The sequence below is a fragment of the Aulonocara stuartgranti genome, assembly GCF_965226115.1.
Source record: "Aulonocara stuartgranti genome assembly, chromosome: 19".
Classification (NCBI taxonomy): Eukaryota; Metazoa; Chordata; class Actinopteri; order Cichliformes; family Cichlidae; genus Aulonocara; species Aulonocara stuartgranti.
Genome location: NC_138955.1, coordinates 21,040,058 through 21,060,074, shown reverse-complemented (window position 1 = coordinate 21,060,074; position 20,017 = coordinate 21,040,058). Strand labels below are relative to the sequence as shown.

At 42.9% G+C, this 20,017-nt stretch overlaps 1 protein-coding gene across 3 annotated transcripts in view; it reads left to right on the top strand.

The window, feature by feature from the left end:
- Positions 1 to 20,017, top strand: part of LOC309695837 (uncharacterized protein) — a 55,391-nt gene that overhangs the window by 7,786 nt on the left and 27,588 nt on the right. For all 3 annotated transcript variants that reach the window (XM_082516750.1, XM_082516749.1, XM_082516751.1), the window contains exon 2: positions 17,436 to 17,568. In XM_082516750.1, coding sequence (XP_082372876.1) covers positions 17,436 to 17,568 — 133 coding nt within the window. The remainder of the gene's footprint in view (positions 1 to 17,435; positions 17,569 to 20,017) is intronic.

Sequence of the window (20,017 nt, the reverse complement as noted above, 5' to 3'; positions counted from 1 at the left end):
TAACACTGACGAGACACAGCAGGAAACACTCTGTCACTGCGACTGGTGCACAACAACCTGTTCACATTATAAAATGTTTATATTGATTTAGATTGCATGGTTAAATGCTGCTTGTATTCTGAAGCATCAATGGTAGAACTGACTTATATGTGATGTTAGACAGCAGAGGTGGGACCAAGTCATTGTTTTGCAAGTCTCAAGTAAGTCTCAAGTCTTTATCCTCAAGTCTCAAGTCAAGTCTCAAGTAATGTCAGGCAAGTCAGAGTCGAGTCTCAAGTCACTGGTGTAAAAGTCCGAGTCAAGTCACAAGTCTGAAACTTTGAATTTCAAGTCCTTTCGAGTCTTTAAAAAAAAAAAAAAACGAAAAAATAATGTTGCAGTTATGCTAAATGTAAATATTAGACCATGTAATTTTAAAATCTGTGTTTTTCTCAACACATGACAAAATAGTGAACTTAGAAAATATACACAAATTGTGAAATTGCACCTCTTTAAAATGCAGCTCAATTAAACCTAGCTCCAAGAATAATTTTCACCGACAGTTCTGAGATAAGCTGCATGTTATTCTTGGATGCGGTTGTAGGACTGGCTTTAAAATCGCATGACAAAAATATCATACACATTAAAAAAACTGTATCACCAACGTAGCCTGGACAACATTTGCTAGTTAGATGAAGTCAGCTATCTCATCGTAGCATATTTATATGCATATTTATAATCATACGGTTCTTGGAGTGAGTGCATACACTCATGAAGTTTAGTAACTTCAGGTCACTGCAACAAGCCCAGGTACAGTTTACCGACGGATGGGTGCAAGACCTTGAAATGCACCGTGTAGAACGAAAGACCATCGTACGTATCATAAGTTTACCAGTCTCACAAATCGTCGTCATAAATACACATTCCTTAACCGTTTATTAATAGGACCTTTGAGCTCAACGGTAATTAATTAGTAGTGGAAATAATTTCTGGTACGCGTTACAGAAATGTAGCAGTGACAATAATATTGTATGCTGTAATCGTACTGGGCAATTGGTGATACAAAAAACCTGTTTTATCCTGTGAATAAAAGTATATGTTTTTGTCAATGTACCATAATAACAGAAGCGAAACGCAATATTGTGTCAGGACAATTCACTATTTATGCACAATAAACAAAGGAGCATAGCGTGACAATTTCTGTTCAGCGCCAGACTTGCTTGTAACCTATATCACCAGTTATGTTAAGAAAAATGACGTATTAACTACAACAAAACACTGACCTTTGTGTAAATGCTTGGAGCAGACTAACCTGTGAGCTGGAGTGTTCTGGGACGTTATATTTGATCTTTGAATGGCTGCAATCCAGGCCATCCGTCGCGTCTTTGTTACTTCGGAAACATGGCTCGAACAATTTCTCTTCAACAACGTAATCCGATAACAACCGATCTCTTTACCCGTCGGCTTCCCGTGGCTGTCATGCGACCGGCTATTGCAGTTAATAATACAACAGCTTCTTGCCATTTTTGTGTTTCTTTTTATCGCTGTGTGACTGATTTTAATTGAAAGCCTGCGTGCGCTACTACCGCTTGCCACGAGTTCCCAGAATCCTTTGCGGTTCTACCCGTGAATGACGTCACATTTTCAATCTCTATATAATATGCATGTTAAATTTTATATTTGGGGTAAAATATCAAGTCTTTTCAAGTAAACCGGTTCAAGTCCAATTCAAGTCCCAAGTCATTGGTGTAAAAGTCCAAGTCAAGTCACAAGTCTTAGAACATTTTTTCAAGTCAAGTCTAAAGTCATAAAATTAATGACTCGAGTCTGACTCGAGTCCAAGTCATGTGACTCGAGTCCACACCTCTGTTAGACAGTATTGATTGGAGCCATCAGTAAATGATGTAATGACACGTGGATTTTTCTGCAGTCATCTCTACAGTTGTTGTCTTTTCGTAATGAACGTATTGATTTCTGCTTCCTTACATGCTGACTGAGCTAATCTTTGACCCAGTTCTGATAGTGCAGATTGATTGGGAGGAAGAGGGTGATGAGGCGATGACTCGGGTTAGCTGAAAACAAAAGAATCAGCTCGTATGTCGAGGACGTCGCTGCAGGGAGCAGGCAGTGAAACGTGGGGCCTGAAACAGGTTTTGAACGTTGAGTAATACGTCCTGTTTCTGCTCGTAGAAAGTCACCTCTGTCATGTTGTTCGGGCTTCTGAGGAGCTCCATAAAACATGATTTGTCTTGACATAAAACCACCTTCTTAACCACTTTTTGACGAGCCAATTAGGCGGATATTGTAACCTTTGTTCTGGCCTAATAATGCAGAAGGTTCTGAGAAACGTCTCTTGTCCTGCTGCCAAACTCTATTGTTCATGTGGGATATAGGATCTTTATTTTAACTGACACAGCTGAGAGGGAGGAACAGCCGTTTGATCCACATTACATGTTTTTACATGATAGAAGAAGAGCTCAGAGACACATATATTGACTCTTTAATTCCTTTGCTTGAGTATCTTTTTGGCCACTGGTCTGCACAACAGGTGGAAACGTTTTATTACCAACCTCGATGGTAAAGAGCTGCCGTAGCGAATCTGCTCTACAAAGACTGAATTGGTTCACCAGCAGATTGAGAACTATTACATTTCCGGGGCCGTACTGAAATATTATCACACATTTGAGGTGCGGTCAGGAAAATGAAGGCTCATCTTCTTGTCCAGGTCGGCATGATGTTCTTGTTCTCTGCACGTTTTGTTCGATTTAAAGAGCGTGGCTGCAAACACAGTGGTTCTGCAGACGTCTGTGGTAAAATGACCCTCAGCTCTGACCTCTGAATAGTTTCCTGATCAGTTTTGGGCTCAGTCACTCATTTCTGGTCATATTGAAGAAAACATGAAGCCCGTTCCCTGAAGTTTGGTGATTCTGGCTTTCAGAAAAGACGATCACCCAGAGACCAGTGGGGAACCTCACGGTGGTGATGTCCACCTTTGACAGGATTACTTGCCACAACGATCAGCTTCTCCTGCATTTTGATGCTAAACCAAACGAGCGCCCACCTCACTCGTTCTGGATGTTTGCAGGAAGCGATTTGATTGGTTAACGGTAGCGCTCGAGTGTTTGAGTGAAAGCTGACAGCTGTGGTGGCGTTTGAAAAGTCTGTCTTTTCTCAACTTTTCAAGAAAGCAAAGAAACAGAGCCACAACCACAGGAGTCGCCCCCTGCTGGACATTCAGAAGAATGCAACCCTGAGAAACTGCTATGTTGGCTTCTCTTTGTAGACACTTTTCGTTCCGACAGCTTTCAGTCTGTTTAAGCTTTTTCAGCTCTTCTGGTTGTTTCCACTGTGACTGCTCGTCTTAAACGTGTTAAACCTGAGAGCTGAATGCAGAACTACAGATCGCTGCCTTTTCCCTTGGAGGAGCATCTGTGGTTAAAAGTAAGAGCTCAAGTTTGTTTATTTTGCGTAAGCACTGACACAAAACCAGTTTTGTAAAGGATACTGGACGGGTCCTCCATGTCTCTGTTCAGTCGCTGTTTTGATTAGACTACATCACCACGCCTGTGTGCAACAAAACAACATTTTCTGGTATGCTGCAGATGATAATGGTTTAATGCAAGTGAAGAGGTGGAGGTGTGATAGACAGAAGAAGTCAGAATGAATTGTTCTCATCAAAGGGAGATGTGAGGCCATTGTTCTCCGACCATAAATATTTTCCTGTTGCTGTCAGCATGTTGGTGTTTTCACAGCTTTAGAGCTGGATGGCCAGAAACTGTGAAACGATAACTCGGTTAAAACTCAGTCAGTGGAAGTGTGATATCCTTGGAAGCAGGAAATGCACCTGAGCAGGTTCTTGTGATTGTGCATGATGATGCTGTCGAGGCCATTGAAGGAAAAGACTGTGTTAATATCATTTTCCATGTTTCACAGCTCGCTGAGCTCAGCAGCCTGTTAAAGAGTATATGCTACAATCCCTCACCTCGATACAGCATCTCTGGATCAGTCTAGTGAAGCTTATGAGACTAGTGGGATTTCTAAATATATTTATATACTGCAGTGCTCCTCGACTCAATCACAAAGTAATCTAGTATCCACAAGTTCAGTCATGTAGGAATTGCTAGCAGCTAATTCGGCGTGCTGTTATTGTTGATGGAACATGAACAGATTCAAGCTAAAAACATGCGACTGAACTTTCTGCCTCTACAGCAACACTTTTTGTTTACATCCTCCAAAATCTTCGGATTCTAGGAATCAGCACATTCCAGGTGGAAGTGCCCGTCGGACTGTAAATAAATCCAAATTACTGGATTTTGTGTGCATATTGTTGCAAAGTGCGCTGCTACATGACAAAACCAGCTCAGATTGTTACAAAGTCATCTGATAAGCTGGAAACACGCCTGCTGCCAAAGTTCCAGCTTCAATAATAACTGGATTACAGAAGAACAACAACAGCAACTGGTAAATCTGGAAATGCATCTTCACCATCAACACAACCTGCTTCTGTGAACCAGCATCAGCTTCACACTCCTTTGTTCAAGGTGTTGATAATGTTATAATGGCTCGATAAACCAGGAGGATTATTGGTGTAAATGTAATATTGTGTGGAGGATGTTTAGGTTTGTAATGTGGGATGGAGTGGAAGCTTTGCTTTTATTTTCAGCGTGTGTCTGTGTTTGTGTACCTGCAGCCACTATTGTTGTTAACATGAGCGATTAGCCTCTGAGATTGGATTAGTCGAATACTGAAAACATTCATTGTTTGTGTGATTCTGGAGGATGGATTATTTTAAGGAGGCTGAATGATGCCGTGTGTGTTTTTGTCTCTTTCTGTCACAGCTTGTGTGTGCTGTGTGTTGAAAGGCTCTCAGGTTGGCTGAGTGTAACTCCAGCACAAACACAACATTGTTGCCCTGTTTTGTGTTGTGTGAAACTGGAGTAAATATGACCGTCCTCCGTCCTGTGACACATTTGCTGTTGGACTTGTGTGACCCCGTTCATGAACACAAAGGCTTAAGTGAAGCGTGCTCTCGTGCAGCACGCCCCAGGACTGTAAAAGAAGCTGTTTCCAGCACATTTGAGATCATTTTGTACTACTGCACAAAATCTATGTCATGTTTGATTGAGAGGGCAGGATACACTCACAGGTACACAGGTACGCCTGTTTAACTACTTGTTTGCACAAATATCTAATCAGCCAGTCACATGGCAACAACTCAGTGCGTAGAGGCATGAAGGCATGGTGAAGATGACCTTTGACCTATTCGGTGAGCAGCAGTTCTGAGGAAAACCTTCCTTGTTGACGTCAGCAGTCAGATGAGAATGGGCAGACTGCTTTGAGCTGATAGGAAGGCAACAGGAACAGATAACCACTCGTTAACCACTCGCACAACACATCAAACATTATGGGCTGCAGCAGCAGACGACTGCACTGGGTACCACTGAGGGTATAACAAACCCAGACTGGGCGATGGAAGGTCTGAAAAATGTTGTGTGCTGAGTTTCTGTCTGCAGAAACGTTTGAATGGTAAAGTTTATATAAATGATGTGATGGATCCATCCTGCCTTGTTTCAATAGTTCAGGTTGCTGAAGGTTGTGCAATGATGTGGAGGATGATGGCTCAGTTTAATCTCTGCAGCCTACCTGAGTGTTGTTGCTGACCATGTCCATCCCTTTATAACCACAGTGTACCATCTGCTGATGGCTGTTTCCAGCAGGATAATGCTCACTGTCCCAAAGCTCACATCATCTCAAACTGGTTTCTTATCTCTGAACCTTTGGGATGTGGGGGAACAGGAGATTCTCACCATGCAGCTGTCAAATCAGCAGCAGCTGTGTGATGATGTCATGTCAACATGGACCAAAATCTCCGAGGAATGTTTCCAGCACTTTGTTGAATCTGTGCCATGAAGAAATGGGGCAGATCTGAAGGCAAAAAGGGCTTTAACTGATACTAGAGGTGTACCTAATAAAGTGTCCGTAGCAACTGCAAACATGAGATGAGGCTGCCCTTCCCCAAAACAGTTCCAGCTGGAACCTCCCTTTCTCTTATCGCTCTGCTGCAGCGTTACGAAAGCTCAGACACAGAATAAATTCTGACTGTGAAAAAGGTGAAATCTGCCTTTCATGCATGTCGAAGCTTCAGTAACTCTGAGTACATAACACAAGCATGTGCATGCACAAACTCCCACCAAACTAGCAGAGTAAAATGAATCCACAGCAGAGATTAATATCTGTAATGTTAAGAAATACTGATCAAACCAGCAGCAGCTACTGAATAAACTAAACAAGGGATGGACAGGATTCAGCGGCTGACTCAGCCTCTGTTTGCTGTACGAGGGCTTTAATGAGTCACCGGGAGCTGCTGATGGAAGATGGACAAAAAGTGAAAGAATACAGGCCACAGTGGAGACGAGAGCTGGGCTGGAGCCTTTCTCCAGGGTGAAGTTGCCCAATAGAAACTTTGAGCTGAATACTCAGCTAAAGTGTGGCGAATGAGCCGCCCTCTGCTGTGCTTCTGTTTGCTCAGAATAATTCATGTTAAAAGCTGATAGACGAACCCAAAGTGCTGTATAGAAATACAAACAGGCGCTTTGCTCTGAGAACCCAAACCAGCTGTTGTTTGTGAAATTGGCTGAGCGTTTAGGGAGTGCCTGGAACGACCGCTGCAGGCTGAATGTTTGCCAGACACGGGGCGGGTCTGCAGCAGCCAGTAAGCTGCAGCCGCTCTGCTTCCACTGCTGCCGTGGCGTGCAGGCAAAACCAGGCCAATTGTTTGTGAACGCATTCGAGCATTTTAAAGTGCAGACATGTTCCATGTTTGGAAAACGAATCCTGTTTTCACCCGTGCATCTCCGTCCTGCACAGGAATAAAATACAGAGAACACTTCCTCTTTGGAAGAAAAACTGTCAGTACGACGAGAACACGCTGCTAATAATGCTGACATGTTGACTTTGGAAAGGAAGGAGGAAACACATAATAATAAAAGCGTCTACGGACGTCTTTGTGTTTCTCCCCTTTCTATAGAAGGAACTCAGAAAAAGATGAAACTTTATCACACCACCGAAGAATTCAGAAAACCACAACTTCTGACTTGCTCTGTCATAAAACTAGCTTAAAAATGCAGTGCAGCATTTTTTTTATGTGGTAAATGCAGCTTATTGTCAGTGTGACGAAAAGCATAACCTAAAAAGGAAAATTATTAAATATTTTATAATGATATACTAATTTTTAATGAGTAAACACAGAAAATGTAACTATTTTTAGATAAATATCATGGCTTGTGTTAAAATACAGCTGTTTTAAAGAGGTGCAGACATGAAACATACATCAGTATCAAAGTTTTGGTGAATAATTGCAACACGACTAAATTAACTCAATTAAACAAAAAAATAATTTAAAAATGTATTATATATGATTAACAAAGTCTATCAAAACATCCTTTAAAAAATCATATCCAAAGCATCCGTGCGTTGAGGAGACGTCAACTAAAGCTGAACTAGGTCCGTGCAGTACTTCCATGTAATACCAGATTGTACCAGGAGATGGTGCTGTGGGCCAATCTAACTTTTATTTAACAAGCAAAAAGAAGAGCTTTTATTTAAAATGATGAAAAGCAGAGCCTCTCAAGAAAAAGATGAAGTTAAAAGTAAATATCAGGAGTTAAACAGCAGCAGTCTGAAAACATCTCAGACATGTACTGGAGAAACGCTGCCCCCTGCTGGTGACAGTTTCAGTTGAAATTTGCAGAGGTTGACTACAAAAAGCGTCTTTCACAGCATCAGAGTCTGTGCGCATGTAAAATTTAACCTGAAGTTTATAGAACAAGAATAGATCATTCTTGATAAGTAATTAAACTTTAAAAATAATCATTTAAAATAAGCATGTTTGCATTTCCTGTGCTGATGAAAGTCAATAATTATACTCCTCTTAAAAAACCCTCCTCGTGGGTCGGGGGGAGCACTGGTTTGAAGAATGAAGCCTTTCTACACCCGCTCGACCTCCACCCGCCTGCTGTTTAATTTCTGCTGTTAATAAAATCTGTGAATTCTAACCCTGACACACTGACATCTGTTGCCTTGGTGTATTAAAATCATAACAGCACACATTGTTTTTTAACATCAGTAACAGTAGATCTTTGTCTGCTGCAACAAAGAGAAGATTCACACAAGTCGGGGCTGGTTTGTGCCGATCGCTGACAGTGTGGGAGACGCATTTCACCCTCAAGTCATCCTTAACAGCATCAGAGGTTACACTCACTTTTTTTAAAGTAAGGATGCACATCTCACAGTTTCCCCTCTGTGTGAGGGTTCTTTGTTCTCTGACATCTGTTCACAGATTTTTCCAGCTGTGTGGAAATACAGGCAGGAGGTGGTGTTGGACTCGCAGCAGGCTGCAGAATGTGCAGGACACACAAAGCTGTCTCTGAACTCAGTCATGTGACCTGTTTTTGTTTATGGAGTCATTTTGGTTTAATTCGACTGAAGTTCAGCAGAAACAGGAGCACATCTGCAGACCGAGCTTCCACGCTGTAGAAAACGAAGATCCTTTACATGGACGAATCAAACTGTCTCAATACATAAATATGTTTGAGGAACATGCAAAGTGTTGTTAGCAAAGCTGTCATGCAGCCGCTGCATGACAGCTTTGCTCATCATATGAATCTATTTATGGAGAGGACAAATATTTGACCTGCTTCTGTTTTCCCCCTGAAGGTTTCCTTCTCTGACAGAGTGCAGAGACCGTGAACAACCCTCCTGTTCTGGTGAAACCACCTCCAAGTATGTACATGTCGCATCACTGCAGGGCACATCTATCTGCTGCCGCAGTGACGACATGACAGCCAGTGAGTGAAATCCCACCGCTCCACGTTTTAAATCAGCTCTCGTGCTGGAGGCGAGCACAGAGGGGCTGCAGAGATGCTGCTTCCTCTCTCCGTCCACATGTGCCGGCACGATCACACTCGAGGATTCGGTTCCCAAAAGGCTGATTGGAGGCGGCACGTCGATGCTTGTCTGTTGATGAGATGTTGAGACATTTCAGGAAAAATGAGGAAACCCCAGACAGGCTGAGGCGAGACTGTTCAAAGGAATCTCAGTAAGGCTGTGAAGTCTTACCTGGACATTTTACTCAGAAGACGTTTTGCCTTGTTTGTTATTCTCGTCAGCCATCTTTGTAACAGCTCTTATTTTTAATAGTGATGCACCGATCGACCGGCCAGGGACCGGAATCAGACGATTTCCAGTGTTCTCGGCCCGACCGGTGACCGGCCGGTCAGTCTCACACGTGTCCAATCACAAAATAACAAGTCGGTGACCTTTCAGTGAAACTTTATAAAAATGAAAATATTTCCTGGCAGAAGAACGTGCTGATTGGTTTGGACAGTTTGTGGTGAAATAAAGTTTTTGCAGGTTTTTCAATGATTCATCCGTTTCCCCCCCAACTACCTTAAACCTTTCTAAGGTTTATCAATAGAAAGCTCCTCACAACAGGAGTTTGGATCAGAGTGAACAGATTGTCTTCATCAGACACATGTAACATCACCTGGCGCTTATCAAGGAGCGCTATCAGCCTGTTTTATCAGGTTTCACACCACAAAGAAATAAACATGGATCAGAGTGTGAAGCACAGACGAGTCCCACCTGCACAGCTACACGATTCATTTTAACTTTATTTACAAAGACAGGAGTCTGTACGTGACGACGAGGTCACGATACAGTCAGAGGTAACTGCACAATCTGACCGACAGACAACAAACTGAGTCACGTTACCTGATGTGAGTTCCTGCAGCAAGCAACAGTCAAACTCTGCCTCCTTGTGGGTTAAGAAGGTATTACAGCCACTCGTGTCCTGCTGTTTGTGTTTGAAACCTCGCAGTGTAGCAACTTTATGAACAGTTGTTGTCATTCGTTATTGTACTGCTCATTTCCAGCTCCATGTTTTTACACTTGGACTCAACCAGAGCAGCTTTGCATGAGTCACAGTTCAAAATAATCCTTCTTTATCTTATACTGGGCTTTGGTATTGCCCCTTAGTACATCCTCTGTCTGAAACAAGCTCCTCCCACTTTAAGCCAGCTGTCTTCTAGAAGTTTATTTCATCACTTAGCAGCCATCTTGGTAACACCTTTGGGCAGCTAAAGCACAGTGTCAAACTCAGTTTGATTCAGTGAAGAAATGAACAGATTAATTTAAAAAGCAGTTGTGAGCTCAGGACAGCTGCAGGTACAGAAAGATTGTTGTGGTCAGATGATGTCGACCAGACGTTCTTTCACTGATCTAGAGCTGAACTTAAGTGTTAGACGAGACTTTGGGAGTCACATGAGGGAGCAGCTGAAGGCTCATCCCGTTCCTCCTCACACAAAGGAGCACATACCATCCTCCATCAGCATGATCCTGCTGATGGAGGAGGTCCTTTCCAGGTCCCCCCCCCGTATGATGAGCTGTCTCCTGGCATCTCCTCCTCACTCTGCAGACTGTGCTCAGAGACACAGCAAACCTCATGATGACACCCATGGATGTCCTCGCCTGTTCCACCTGAGAGGCTGCAGGTAGCGTCTCATGCTGTCAGCAGCAAAAAGCAAAGCTAGAGAAAACTCAGCAGGGATAAAGAGAGCGCACACAATGTGTAGCATCCCCGGTTGAAAAGATGGTCTCTCAAACTGATGGTTCACAATCCTTTTATTAAACAGCCGTGTATGTGAACACACCGTAAGAGCTACAACATACAGAATAAAAGACTATTAGTAAATCAAACAGTGTGTTACCTTTAACCTTTTGACTTATTCATTAATCACAAATTAATTCTCCTTACCTTACATAACAAATAACACTAAAACTTGTAAATTATTGCATATAACAGGGAAATCGTTGCATCGCTGCCTAAACATGACGAGGTACGTTAGCGCCCTCTAGTGGGTGAAAACTTAGCCTTTATGCTTAGTAGCGGTCAGCAGCTATATGCTCCGTAAAACAACAAAATACATATCTACAGGACAAACTTTGTTACAAACCTTGTTCCCTCATCAACCAGGTGCTAAGAAACTGCTTTCGACTCAGTGTTGCACCTTAATAGCCGTTCTTTTTCCCATTCCCGTCCATTAACCATAGAGCACACCTTCTCTCTGTGCATTAAAACTCGCGCTTCTGCCATATGGTTTACGCCACTTGATTTACGGCACCTTGTCGCTCTGTGACTTTCAAAATAAAAGCATTCACTCCAACAATATAATAGCCACTCATAAGTTTACAAAACACTTTACCAAATATTAATGAGGTCATTTACACTCCCACCAAATCATTAAGAGCTTAACTGGGAATTAACTGAAGCGATAATGATTTCCTAATGAAGAAATGACCCGTAACCATTAAACTGTATGATAACACATAGTTCCATTGAACCTTAAACTTTAGAATACAGTTAAACAGTCTCTAATAGCAAAACCAGTTTCTGCACTGGGCGTTCCACTATAGAACGTTTACTTGAACATTGTCCCTTCTCAGTCTTCCTTTCTCCGAAGCAAATCCTTACTTTTCTTACAAGTCCGTCTTTGTCAGTTACTGTGTCCACTACACGTGCTAATCTCCATTCATTGCGGGGTAGATCATCCATCTTCTCCATGACAACATCTCCAACTTTCAAGTTTCTCCTTGGAGTGTGCCATTTCTGTCTTGTTGCGATGTTGGATAGATACTCCCTTTTCCAACGTGACCAAAACTGTTCTGATAAGTACTGCACCTGCCGCCACCTTTTACGTGCGTAAATATCCTCTTTGATGAATGTGCCTGGAGGGGGCAGGGATATCTTTGATTTCATAGTAAGCAGGTGATTTGGCGTCAAGGGCTCTGGGCTGCTTGGGTCACTTAGGTTGTCCACCGTTAGAGGCCTGCTGTTGACAATCGCCATTGCCTCATAAAAGAATGTCCTTAACGATGCGTCATCCATTCTGCCAGATGAAAGTGAAATTGTGAAGCGCAGAATGTTTCGAACTGTCCTGATTTGTCTTTCCCATACACCTCCTGTATGGCTTGAATGAGGAGTGTGCATTTTGAAGTCACACTGCTTCTCTGCAAGAAATGTGGTAATGCGATTGGAGTCCACTTGTTTTAAAGCTTCTTGTAGCTCATTTTTGGCTCCGACAAAGTTGCTTCCTTGATCGCATCTAATCTCACTGACTGCTCCTCTTATGGCTATAAAACAGCGGAGCGCATTGATAAAGGCGTCTGTAGTCATGTTGTCCAACATTTCTATGTGCACTGCTCTGCAGCAAAGGCATGTAAAAAGAAGTCCATAACGCTTGTGCTCTTTGCGAGCTTGTTTGGTTAGAAAAGGACCAAAACAGTCCATTCCACAGAATGTAAAGGGTGGAGATGGATCTAAGCGCTGCATTGGGAGATCAGACATCTTTTGTTCCTCTGTGCCTCTTCTGAGTTTGCGACACTTCACACAGTGGTGTATAAAATTTTCTACGGCCTTGTTGATGCCTGGAATCCAAAATCCATTCACTCTGATCTCATTGATTGTAAAACCTTTCCCTTGGTGCTGCACCTTACTGTGGAAATGATCTATTATTAGTTGAGTGACATGGTGACCTTTTGGAACTATCACTGGGTGTTTCAGTATTGAGGAGAATGAAGCATCTTTAAGTCTTCCTCCCACCTTAAGGAGTCCATCAGTATCAAGAAAAGTGTCCATTTGAAACAGTTTACTTTTGTGTGGAAGTGGTTTCCCGTTCTTTAGCAACCTTATCTCCTCTGCATATTCACTTGCTTGTGTGTCTCTTAGAATAACACATTGTGCATTTTGTCTTTCTTGTACTGTACTGTGGCCTGTTGTTTTGTCTCCCTTGGCACAGCGAATGAGTCGAGCTATGGCTTGGGTGGCTTTGTACCATGAGGAAAACTTTGTTAACTTGTCTGATAAACCTTTTTTCTCTGTTTTGAGCGTGTTCAGTGCCTGCACCTTCTTAACCTCTGGGTCTCCAAGTGGTATGTTCATGTCGATGTCAGCAGGTGGAGGTATTTCCTTAAATGGAAGTGGCATTTCATAATGGCCTTCAGTGTTTTTGTAAATTCCTTCCTTTAACATGTTCAGAAAGAGAATGTCATCTTGAGACACTGACTTGTTATCCTTGTCGTTATCCTTAAAGTCAGAGTCAAGGACCTTGATTACATCAGCTGGAGTCACTAGGGGAAGCTCTTTAACTGCAACTCTGTGACACACAGTAGACATGCTAGAAGAGTCACCATAAGATGATGTCGGGCCTACAATACTCCAGCCCAATGCTGTGCGAACTGCATAGGGTTCGTTCTCGCCTCCTAAGATTACCTGCTTTGGAGCTAGTGCCTTAGAGCAACTGTAGCCAATTAAAAGGCCGACTTCACATTCTAGCTGTGGAGGAATCTCGTTCCTTATTTCCTTGAGATGATTCCACCGCCTTGCCGTTTCACAGGTAGGAATGTGAGAGCGGTTAACTGGTATACATTCTTTAGTGTAAGCAGGAGGGAGTTCAATCATTTCTGAGGAGTTATAGCCTCTTACCTTGAGACCTGAGATGCGTTCGCTTGGCACAACAACATCCTTACCAAGCAGTGTAGTGAGCTTCAACCTTATTGGGGTAGCCTTAGCTTGGAGGTTATTAGACACATCTTGGTCAATGAACACGGTGTCACTTTGCGTGTCTAGGAGGGCATAAACAAGCCTTTCTGTACCTGGATGTTGCTCTGAAGAAACCCATACTGGTAGAATCATGGAGGTGCTCACGCACTGTTCACTGGCTTCTGCATTCAGAGACAGGGTGGTTGCAGCCTGTTCTGTGCTGATCTGAGTTTGTGGCTGGTTTGAGGCTGATTTATCATTGTTATAGTTGAAGTCGTGCAGACAGGTAGGATGTTTTTTCTTACACACTTCACATACAAGTCTGTAATTACAGTTCTTTGCGCTGTGTCCGGGTTTAAGACAACCATAACAGAGTTTTTTCTCCTTTATATATTTCCTTCGTTCCTCAAGCAATATTCCATTGAACTGTGGACAACTGTGAAGTTTATGTCCGTTGTTTTGACAGAACATGCATGGGGCCTTAACATTTGGACCTTTATTTTCAGTCTCAGTTATCGCCTGGGTATGGAGAACACTAGAGGTGGGCCTTTTGTCCTTTTGGCAGCCCTTACCAGTGTCTGTGGTGAAGTTTACAGAGTGGAGAGCCTGAAATGATGTAATCGGGTTGCACATGATCTCTGCTTCAGAAGACATGAACTTGGCAAAGTCCTTTAAACCTGGAAACTTCCCACTTTCTTTCATAAACTGAGTGGCCTGACGATTCCAACTTGCAGCCGCCCAGTTTGGCAACTTTTGAACGAGTTTTTGGTTCTCCTCACAATCGTTGAGAATGCTTAAGCCTTCAATGTGGGGCATGGCCTCGTGACATGTTTGAATGAAATCAGCAAATGCCCTGAATCCTGTGGAGTCATTTGTTTGGATCTTTGGCCATTTTGCCAGTCTTTCTCTGAAAGCCCTCTGTACCACAAATGGATGTCCATACCTGTGGTTGAGACGCTCCCATGCATCTCTGTATGCTTCACTGTCGTTTCTATAGAAGATGCCATCAAGCGTTTGTCGAACTGGACCTCCTATGTATTTCTTTAAGTAGTGCAGTTTGTCAGCAGGTGAGATGTTCCTTTTATCAATGAGAGCAGTAAAGGAAGCTTTCCACTCTATGAATTGTATTGGGTCACCTGTGAACGTGGAGGGCTCTGGCACTGGCAGTCTGTTCAATGCAACACTATCCAGTACTGCTTGTGCTAAGTAGAGGACATCTGTTTGTGGAAGTGAGGCAGACACTACATTGTTGTCAGGGACTTTACTGAGATTAGAAACTGTGGGGGCTTTCTGAGCAGTGTTTCTATAGTCAACATCAGAGGCACTGATTTCACTCTTTATCTCAGTGTCATAGGTCCTTAGTCTAGCTCGTGCAGCCTTTAACTCCTTTTCAGCCTTCAGTTTCTCTAGCTCACGCCTTTGAGATTCGAGCTCCTTTCTTTGCCTTTCTTCTAAAAGCTGAATCTTTTCCTTTTGTTTTTCCTCCTCTAATAACACCTCATACTCTGCTTCTTTGGCTGCTAACTCTGCTGCAGCCTCTGCTCTTTTAACAGCTACTACTGACATTGCAGAGTATGACTTACTGGCAGAAGAGTTTTTACTTGAGTGCGTGACTGAGGAACTGTAAATGGACTGAGCATAGTCTGGCTCAAGAAGCTCACGGAGACGTATCTTTACCTTGTCCCTATCATAGTCATCTATGCCTGAGAGTCTTTCATGAGCAATCTTGATAATGTCTCTGGTGACTGCTTCACATGCGTCTATGAGTCGCCTTGTGCCACTCGAGGGAGTAATGTTTTCTCTAATTTCCATATACAACTTTATGACATTCTCCTTTTCATTCTCTAACATGCCCATGAGTGAAGCAATTTGATTGCTTGTTAAGTCTCCTTTTAATTGCTCTCGTGTTTTACGTACTTGTTTTTTCCATTCATCATAAACTTTGAGAAGCCGTTTTTCTTTCTTGTGGGCCTCCTCCTCCTGATACGCTTGCATTTTTTCAGTAGGCCTCCTTCGACGAACAGAGTGTGGAGGCTCCTCTTCCTCATTGGCCTTGGGATCCTCCGCAAACTCTGTCTCTTCTTCAGATGCTTCCATGCTGAGGACGGGGCAATTTAGTTGACCATCAGATCCCAGAAGACTTTGTGTGGAGCTGTGGAACTGGGACCTCGATGCTGAGCGTGGGATGGAGCTCTTCTCAGCTGGGGTCAAGCTCTTACTGTAGCATCCCCGGTTGAAAAGATGGTCTCTCAAACTGATGGTTCACAATCCTTTTATTAAACAGCCGTGTATGTGAACACACCGTAAGAGCTACAACATACAGAATAAAAGACTATTAGTAAATCAAACAGTGTGTTACCTTTAACCTTTTGACTTATTCATTAATCACAAATTAATTCTCCTTACCTTACATAACAAATAACACTAAAACTTGTAAATTATTGCATATAACAGGGAAATCGTTGCATCGCTGCCTAAACATGACGAGGTACGTTAGCGCCCTCTAGTGGGTGAAAACTTAGCCTTTATGCTTAGTAGCGGTCAGCAGCTATATGCTCCGTAAAACAACAAAATACATATCTACAGGACAAACTTTGTTACAAACCTTGTTCCCTCATCAACCAGGTGCTAAGAAACTGCTTTCGACTCAGTGTTGCACCTTAATAGCCGTTCTTTTTCCCATTCCCGTCCATTAACCATAGAGCACACCTTCTCTCTGTGCATTAAAACTCGCGCTTCTGCCATATGGTTTACGCCACTTGATTTACGGCACCTTGTCGCTCTGTGACTTTCAAAATAAAAGCATTCACTCCAACAATATAATAGCCACTCATAAGTTTACAAAACACTTTACCAAATATTAATGAGGTCATTTACACAATGGTTTCTGCCTCACTGTCCAGTTAGGAACAGTTTAACTGCCTTTGTGTTGCACTCTGATGATGGAGTCAAACTCTAAATGAAGACGAGCACAACACATGGAGGCCTGCTGACGTCCTGCACGACTGCAGCAGCGTTCAGTCTGTAAACGCTGCATGAAACCGCTCCTCCTTGAAGTACTTACATCTCCTCATGCCTCACACGTGCTCTACAATCCTCTGCGGCGCTCTAATTGCTCGGTCTGAGCGGCGTGCATGCAGGGAGCGAGCGTTCCTCGTCAGGTGTCATTTTTCTGGCTCGCCTGTTCGTTTGTTTAACCTCTAAAACAATCAGAGGTGTGAGAAGAAAACCAACACAGCAGCTTTGACGTGAAGCAGCACGTGTGTTTGCGTGTGTGTGTGCGCGCGTGCATGGGTGTGTGTTTGCACTTGAGGACATTAAGTAAAATATGCATACATGCTAGTCTAATATGGTGCTTTATCTGTAGTGTGGTGTTAGCAGGAGAGCTGTCATTATAATGACAGATGTAGTCACCGTGAGGTTTTATGCAGAACTTTGATTTTAGGCGGGAAATTAATTTTAATCCTTCATGTTTTTAAAGTCCATCATTTTTCAGAGTAATTGGAAATCTTACCAGTGATAATGGGAAAGAGAGAAAGTGCAGCTGCTGTGCACAGCTGTTCATGTTTCTGTGGTGTTGTGTGTTTCAGGAGGAGGACAGCAGGACGTGATGGCTGGGTGGTGTTTCTATCACTGCGGCATGTTTGTGTTTACTTCAGCTAACTGCTGAGTTTGGGGTTCAGATTGGAGGATTTGAGGATGTGCTTTGCTTAGTGGTTCATCTCCTGGGACGTTGTTGTGTTTTTCTGTTGTGAACTGTGTGTTTTAATGAACACACACACACAAGCACAATGAGAGCAGAAACAAAGGTCGGTGACATAACATCCTCTCCCCTCTGTTTCCTGCCTCTGTGCACCAGGAGCCTCGACCCCGACCAGATGAGCGTTTCCACAGAGTTCAGCTACCAGACCGAGTCTGACTGGACGTCCGTGATCAGCCTCGACATGAACGCGGCGCCGGGACGCCCGATGTCACCCTCCAAACACTCCAAGGTGGGTCTGAGTTAATCATCAGAGATTACAGATGCATACCTACGTGTGCATAACGTCAGAGCAGCTTATATTCCACCCTGAGAGGAGAAGCAGATCAATATTAAACAAATATACAAAATGAATTTATCTTCACGTCTTTATTGAACTCTGTGAGTGCAGAAACTCTTAGCTGCTGACAATCACTCGGATTCTGGGTGATATTGATCGATCAGCTGTCGGCTCATAGGTCAGGGGTTTGTTCTTGTTGCTTCCTTTGGATCATCAGTTAATCCTCTCTGTGTAGTTTGAGCTCAGAGATGCTTCAGAGCTGGAATGAAGGTTTTAGTGTTTAGTTTTTTTGTCTCATCAGTTAGAACATGTGGAACATCCTGGTGATCGATGGAAAATCTGGGAGTCAGATCATTAGGACCTCTGCCGTCTCTCACAGGAGAGTGATCTTCTACACTTTCACTCCAGATGTTGTCAAATCTGCTTTTTTTTTTTTCTTCAGATTTTTATTTTTAGCCGTTTTGAGATTTTCTGGTTTGTTTCTCGGGCGCCTCGTCCATGAGGTCCAGATGAAAGCAGAGAAGAGATTATGTGTCGTGGTTTCAGCTTCAGCTCTGTTTGCATTACTTTACTGGTCCAGTTATTTAGTTTTTGATTTCTTGAGGCCTGGTTCTTAGTTTTTATTGTTTGTCCATAACTGTGATTTAGATGAAAATTAGTGGCTAAATCTGACATATTTACACACTGAATTTAAGTCTATTCATAGTCCTTTTTAAATAAACAGAAACATGAAGATGGTTCAGAGTTTATGTGACTCGATCAGCTGATTGATCACATTGTTTCATGAGCCATCATGTTTGCTGCCAGCTGACCGTGTCATCGTATTCAAACACGAGCAGATGTCTTTATAAATCGTCACTGTTGGTTTAATAAACGGCAGCACTGACGGCTCTGCGAGGGCATTTCCTCCAAATCTACCTGTGCAGCACTTCTTTGTTAGACACTGTTTTATTTAAAAATCTGCAAGACGTCAGAAAGTTTGAGACTTTGGAAACATAAAAACGGCAAGTTCAGACGCGCGAAGTGGAAGAAATGGATCAGAAGTGCATCCGGAGCAGATTAGCTGCATTAGCCGTGTTAGGCGGTCAGATTTCCTATGATTTTATCTTCATTGAAGCAGCAAACGGCGCTCGGCTGGATTTGACTGACTAACGAGTTCAACCTGCTGACATTGTTCACTTGGTAAAAACACAGCTCCAGTTTCCTGCAGAACATTTGCTGAGTCAGCAGCTGTGATAGTGGGAAAAGGAAGTGAGGTCGTTATTCAGAGCATCAAGGCGGCACTGCGTGGAAACACTGTGCATCCAAACATTCAATTCAATTCAATTCAATTTTATTTATATAGCGCCAAATCACAACATAAGTCGCCTCAAGGCGCTTCATAGATACAGAGAAAAACCCAACAATCATATGACCCCCTATGAGCAAGCACTTTGGCAATAGTGGGAAGGAAAAACTCCCTTTTAACAGGAAGAAACCTCCGGCAGAACCAGGCTCAGGGAGGGGCGGGGCCATCTGCTGCGACCGGTTGGGGTGAGAGAAGGAAGACAGGATAAAGACATGCTGTGGAAGAGAGACAGAGGTTAATAACAGATATGATTCAATGCAGAGAGGTCTATTAACACATAGTGAGTGAGAAAGGTGACTGGAAAGGAAAAACTCAATGCATCATGGGAATCCCCGGCAGCCTACGTCTATTGCAGCATAACTAAGGGAGGATTCAGGGTCACCTGGTCCAGCCCTAACTATATGCTTTAGCAAAAAGGAAAGTTTGAAGCCTAATCTTAAAAGTAGAGATAGTGTCTGTCTCCTAAATCCAAACTGGAAGCTGGTTCTACAGAAGAGGGGCCTGAAAACTGAAGGCTCTCCCTCCCATTCTACTTTTAAATACTCTAGGAACAACAAGTAAGCCTGCAGAGCGAGAGCGAAGTGCTCTAATAGGGTGATATGGTACTACAAGGTCATTGAGATAAGATGGGGCCTGATTATTTAAGACCTTGTATGTGAGGAGCAGGATTTTGAATTCAATTCTGGATTTAACAGGAAGCCAATGAAGGGAAGCCAAAACAGGAGAAATATGCTCTCTCTTTCTAGTCCCTGTCAGCACTCTTGCTGCAGCATTTTGGATTAACTGAAGGCTTTTCAGCGAGTTTTTAGGACATCCTGATAATAATGAATTACAGTCGTCCAGCCTGGAAGTAATAAATGCATGAACTAGTTTTTCAGCGTCACTCTGAGACAGGATATTTCTAATTTTAGAGATGTTGCGCAAATGGAAGAACGCAGTCTTACATATTTGTTTAATATGTGCGTTGAAGGACATGTCCTGGTCAAAAATGACTCCAAGGTTCCTCACAGCATTACTGGAGGCCAAGGTAATGCCATCCAGAGTAAGAATCTG